We start from the raw sequence: 6000 nt of genomic DNA, 5'->3' as shown, positions 1-6000 counted from the left end.
GTGGGTGCAAGGTGGAGAGGGTGAAAGGTTCGGTGAGTGCATGCAAAATTTCATATGCATCTAAATAAACTGGATATAAAAAAAGTAATTTAATTGAAATATTTTGTTTTGGTAATTTTCAATTTTCTCAAAAACTAGAAGACATAGAAACATCTAGTTTTCAGTTTTCGTTAAAAAATAAATAAGGGCAATGTATTCTAAAAAAAAAAATTGTAGATAATCTAAAAGTTTCGAAATATTACACTCTAAACCATATTTTTAACTTTTTTTTTTGACCAAATTTTGAGTTTAAAACAGTGTTTTTCGCAAACTATGCATAGTTTTGACTTGATTTAAAAACAAGCTACTAGACACAAGTGTTGGCTTTAAAAAAAGGTATAATACTTAATTGTAAGTATTACCGTTATTTTTTAATTATTTTTTTCCATTTAAAGTACATGTTTTTTTAAATTGCCCCTACCGCCTAAACGGGGGGAGATAGACCCCCCCTCCCATAGTAAAAAATGCTTGTATTAAGCCCCTCTACCAAAAACCGTTATTATATCTCGGCGCCAAAGTTATCGTACTCTCCCCTTTTTTTTTTAACCAATCGAATTAAATTCCATTTTCAAGCAAAAAATAATAAAACCTTGAAATCTATGAACAAAATAGTGCAAAAGTCTAGGTACTACGTTTTAAATGCTAAATTTGTTGTTTTTTTTTGCATGCAGCTTGAAATGTAACATGTGCGCGTCAATCAATACAAAGCGAAAGAAAATTAACAGTAAATGAGTGTCAAATAATTATATTAATTGACATGAGCAAGGTAAAAGTTATGCGGATATTAATAAAATAGTTGGACAACCCAAATCTACCATACAAAATGTGATTAACCGTTACAATAAGGAAAACCGAATCGATTACAAAGAGCGGTGTGAATAAAAACGAGTAAACGTCAAAATTGAAGTGAATAAAACAAGTATTTACTCTTACTCGCGAGTAAATACTTGAGGGGCTAGTAAAACCTAGAAAATGCCAATTTTGTAGCAAGTAAATATTCGTCTATTCGCAAGTCAACCCGACACCCCTTGCAGTCGTTACTTGTACACAAAAAATGGCTGCATTTATGAACCTGCGTGGTGTGAAACGTTATAGAGACCGGCGTGATATAAGTCCCGATCTATCTAAGGGACTATTACGGTTTGAGAACGAAAACGTAGATTTTCTCCCTTCGCTTTTTCTTGATGAAAACACTAATGCAAGGGGTGGAGGATTAACTGCACGGAAAAAGATGGAAAATTTCTGAGATACACCAAAGTGATCTTGCCAACGACATGGGGGTTGAAAGAAGTACCGTCAACAGAACATTTTCAAGTGCATTGGATAAAATAGTGTTGAAGTCTGTAGATTGGATTAAATTTCCACGCACTATTGAAGATATGGATCAGGCCAAGGCAGATTGGGTTTCGAAATTTCGCATTCCGACTATCATTGGTGCTATAGATTGCATTTACGTGCATATTATGAAACCTTCGGAATTCGGCGACGAGTATGTGAATAGAAAAGGGAAAACAACAATAAACATTCAGATGACTTGTTGCGCTAATATAAACTCTTTAAAACAATAAATTGGAAATAACCTTAATAAACTTTTCAAATTTATTAAAAGATATTTAAGATTGGTCTACTTTTTCTGGAGCTAACATAGCACTAGCGAAAGTAAAACACTTTATACTCACGTGTAAAAAAGAACTTTGTCCTAGTTTAAAATTGAATATAAATAATTTAGAATTGGAACCTGTTAAAAGATTAAGTAGGTATACTAGGTTAAGCTTTAAGAATACATTTACGTGGCCAGATCATTGTTTTGAACTTAAAAAAAAAAACAGTTTCTGTAAAGCTTAATATAATTAAATATCTCACAAGGACAAGTCGGTTTTCTTCTGTGTTTTAATTAAACTCAACAATTCTTAACCTATAAACAAATCGAGATTTCATGACAAACAAGTAAATTAAAAAATGGTCAAAAAAAGTTGGGTATACAAATTACAAGAATATTTCTTTAAACTTTACAAGTGTTTTTTATTTTAATTTCGTCAAAATTCTCAACTACAACATATTTTTTTAGTTCCTCAGCAGTAAGTGGTGCATTCCCAGGCCTTTTTAAAATTATAACTTGCAATCCAGCTTCTGCAGCAGCTTCTCCTTCTGTAAAATATATATGTAATGCGTTATAATATGAATAAGTTACAAATATTTAGAGTTTTTATTAAAATATAAAATGCTTACCTGCGGTGATATCTGTTAAAAACAATATGTTGTCACTTTGAGTACCCAACTGTTGTACAATTTTGGTGTAAGATTTCGATTCCCTTTTATTGCCAATTGCAGTGTCAAAATAATCGGTTAAAAATGGCATCAAATCGCCAAAATCAGAATATCCAAAAAGCATTTTTTGTGCCATAACACTGCCACTTGAATAAATGCAAATTTTAATACCATCTTTGGTCCACCTTTCAAAAGCATTAGGGACATCTTCATAGATGCTATGTATACGAAAATTAAAATCACTAATAGAATAAATGGAATTTTTTTTAAAACTTACTGCCCTTTGATGGTCTTATCGATATATGCACGATTCCAGATGAGACCCTGTAAAGTTTTCAATGGCCCTAGCTTTAAGTCTTTTTCCATTAGATATTCTGCAAACTCTGCAACTGACTCAGGGGAAAGACCATCCTTGGTTTGGTTGAGTGGTTTAGTTTCGAAGTCTTTGTATTCTGGTAAATTAATTAAATCAGCAACTATCTGCTTGGTAACGTCTTCATTCCAATGTGTTTGTAGAAAGTCTTTTAGGTGAAGTTTTGCGTAGGGAAAGAGAACATCCTGAAAAGATAAAAAATTATATGGATGTTAAGAGACAATACATCAAAATCGAGATCCTTAAGAATCGAAACGACAGTCTATCGCAAAAGGTTTTATTCAAAGCGTACCTCTAAGTTCACAAATAACAACTAATTTATCTGCATCAACATTTATTTTGCAGTTTTCATTTTTTTTTAAACCTACATATATAGTTAGCAACTACAACTCATAAATATTTTTAAAAAGTATTGAAGATTGTTGAGTAAGTTCTGAACATCGTCCATGTGCAGTACTATCAGCTTAGGTTTTATTTTTTTATTTTTGAAGCAGCAAATTATGGGAATTCTAATGTATAAAACTTTTATTAATGGTTACCTTAACAAAACTAATTGAAGTTGTTGTTCCTTCGATATCGCAAATTACGATTTTGGCATTGATTTCAGGCATTTGATTAAAAATTTACAATTTCAGTATTAATGTTTAAATATTTAACCAAGTTGCACAAATATTGTTTCTAGAGGTAAATAAATAATAGAGATCGCAATCAAGAACACTCTTCCTACAAAGCACCTTCCAAAAACCATTTGTTTACATTATTGTATTTGTTATTTTGACGTTTTGGCCAATGCGGTGCACTGTTTTTGTTAAAGCAACAACAATATAGGTTTGTTCAATAAGCAAAATGCCACAATAGAACGTTTAGTGCAGTTCAAATTTATGAAAACCGTCAAAGCAGGTTCAAGCAGAAACTTCATATATCAGATCATAGAGGAAATATATTAACAAAACTGTTACAACAAAAATTAATTTTATTTAAAACATTTTCTTTTTTTTTTCACAACAAACTCAATCCAAAATACTGCTTATGACTATTGCTTCTGTTGGCAAATATGCCTTTAGAACCGCCCTGTATTGTGGCCGTCCAAGCAGCTTATAGGCGGGGTTGAGAAGATTCTGAACGATTTCGTGTAGGTCCTTATGACTGGAGCAGAAAGGTCAATTTCTAGTTCCAGATTCGTACCAAAATCACACTGTTGTGGTTTTATTCACTGGAACAATGATTCCAACATTGTGGAATGTTATGGCGCAACTTTTCCTAGCTCGCTGCGACTTAGCCTCCACCAGATAGCATACGCATTACTTGGAAACGTCATTATGAACTGTGAGCAAGTCTTTCTCGTCCTCGGGGTCGTCACGCCAGTAGCCATAGTGAATTCCGGTTCCTCGCTTAACAAAGAGCGTTTGAAACTGTAAGTGATCATAAAAGAACCGCCAGTGCAGCAAATTTTCCATATTTTGTAAATAAAAAACAAAAAGCAATAATAATTTATTTCAAAATGAAATATTTGTTTTGACAGCAGCCATCAGCTGTTTTTTCGAAAGGTTTGAATTGCAATTAGTTTTCGAGAGGTTTTATATAAAACTTGTGGTTTACCAAAAATGTATGGGAAAACTTGAGTTTTCGATGTAGGTTTTCGGCGAAAACCGATATTTTCGCGAACACCGGGTTTTGGGTTTGGTGTGAAAAGCCTATTAGAAGAGTTACTAAATTATATTATAATGGCTGCGTTCAATCTTGTGTTGGATAGGGTATCTTGGATAGGTGGATTTTTATATAAATTATTGTTCGAGTTGGATAGCTGTCAAAAAATAAAAACAACTTTCTATGTTAAATACCCTTAATTGGAATTCAATACGATTAATAATTTACTTGCGAAATCTCTGGTTTTAAACGATAAACGTTAAACAGAAAACTATCGTAACAAAAACGAGGACTATTATAAAGTGACAATACCTAGATATAGTTCGGAAGAATTTCAATATAATTTGCGAATGAGCCGAAGTTGCTTTCCGGTAAGATTTTGAGTTCCCAGTAGATAAAGTTTTAGCTTAATGGTGGGACCAACGCAAGAACTTTCGTTGCATAACACATCCGTTTGGTTATCCAACGCTTCTTTAAAAAAACATTAAAGGGGCATCAGACTAGAATATCCAATAAAATGTAAACAAACTAGTCTTGATAGCATAATTATTAGGATCTCTTGAACAAGGTTAGGTTAGGTTAGGTTATAGTGGCTGTCCAAGATGGAACGGACACACTTAGGCCAGTTTAATGGCCCATTGTGATCCCACATGAATCTTGAGGCTTCCTCCTAAGCTCAATGGAACCAGTTAGAGTCTCTTACGAAACGTGAGAGGCTGATTATCCCGATATGATTTAGATCGTTTAGATCGTTAAAGAAGAATTCTCCTAGGTAATTCTTGCGTTTTCGAGCTAGAGCAGGGCATGTGCAGAGAAGATGAAGAACCGTTTCTTCCTCTTCCTCGTCCATACAGCTTCTGCAAAAGTCATTTGAGAATACGCCTAGTCTCATGGCGTACTTTCCTATTAGACAGTGTCCGGTTATGACATCTATTATCGAGCTTATATGCGATCTGCTTAGAGAGAGCAAGCACCTTGAACGTTTTAAATCCAGTGTTGGCCAGATGTTTTTTGTGGCTTGACACGTGGTGATGTTGTTCCACCTGGTGCCTGCCCTCCTCACAGCGTCTTGCATTAGTAGCAGTTTACAAGTAGCGATTGGTATGCCAGTACTTGCCAAACGTGGTAGGATGGGTTGTACTGTACCGTTCCTGGCGAGTTCATCTGCCTTACAGTTACCTGGAATGTCTCTATGGCCCGGCACCCAGCAAAGGTGAATATTAAACTGTTGCGCCATCTCCATTAGAGATGATCGACAGTTATGGACTGTTATAGAGTTTGTAGAGACTGAGTCCAGAGATTTGATAGCGGCCTGGCTGTCGGAGAAAATACGGATATCAGATGTTGATATCACGTTTTCTTTGAGCCAAGACAAGACTTCCTTAATCGCCAAAAGTTCCGCCTGGAACACGCTACAATGATTGGGAAGGCGGAATGAGAGACTTAATTTCAGTCGTTCAGAGTACACACCACCACCAACCCCTTCTTTGGTCTTTGAGCCATCTGTGTAAAAGTGGATTGACTCATCCTCTAAGAATGTCCTATCCTCCCAAAAAGATCTGGTAGGTATAGAAATCTGGAAATTCCTATCGAATGGGGGATGGTGTAGTCTGTGTGGAGTGGCCAATGTTGTTGTTAGTCCACTGCGACGAAGCATTGAGGCGGATAGCAGA

At 35.0% G+C, this 6000-nt stretch overlaps 1 protein-coding gene across 1 annotated transcript; it reads right to left on the bottom strand.

Moving 5' to 3' along the window:
• Positions 1–2034: 2034 nt before the first annotated feature.
• On the bottom strand, positions 2035–3433 carry LOC129940680 (enolase-phosphatase E1). Its single transcript, XM_056049087.1, has 4 exons — positions 3220–3433; positions 2585–2865; positions 2269–2525; positions 2035–2187 (listed from the first exon to the last, which is right to left on the bottom strand). Exons 1-4 carry the CDS (start codon positions 3289–3291, stop codon positions 2042–2044), a joined length of 756 nt encoding a protein of 251 aa, XP_055905062.1. The 5' UTR covers positions 3292–3433; the 3' UTR covers positions 2035–2041.
• Between the last annotated feature and the right edge of the window lie 2567 nt (positions 3434–6000).

This window comes from Eupeodes corollae, chromosome 1, assembly GCF_945859685.1.
Source record: "Eupeodes corollae chromosome 1, idEupCoro1.1, whole genome shotgun sequence".
Lineage (NCBI taxonomy): Eukaryota > Metazoa > Arthropoda > Insecta > Diptera > Syrphidae > Eupeodes > Eupeodes corollae.
Note: the sequence above shows the minus strand (reverse complement) of the source record. Positions and strands in the feature narration are given on the sequence as shown.

Coding starts and splice junctions, on each gene's coding strand:
- LOC129940680 (XM_056049087.1), bottom strand. CDS start 3,291: ATGCCTGAAATCAATGCCAAAATCGTAATTTGCGATATCGAAGGAACA. Junction 2,866..3,219: donor CTTCAATTAGTTTTGTTAAG/GTAACCATTAAT, acceptor TTATCTTTTCAG/GATGTTCTCTTTCCCTACGC. Junction 2,526..2,584: donor GATAAGACCATCAAAGGGCA/GTAAGTTTTAAA, acceptor TCGTATACATAG/CATCTATGAAGATGTCCCTA.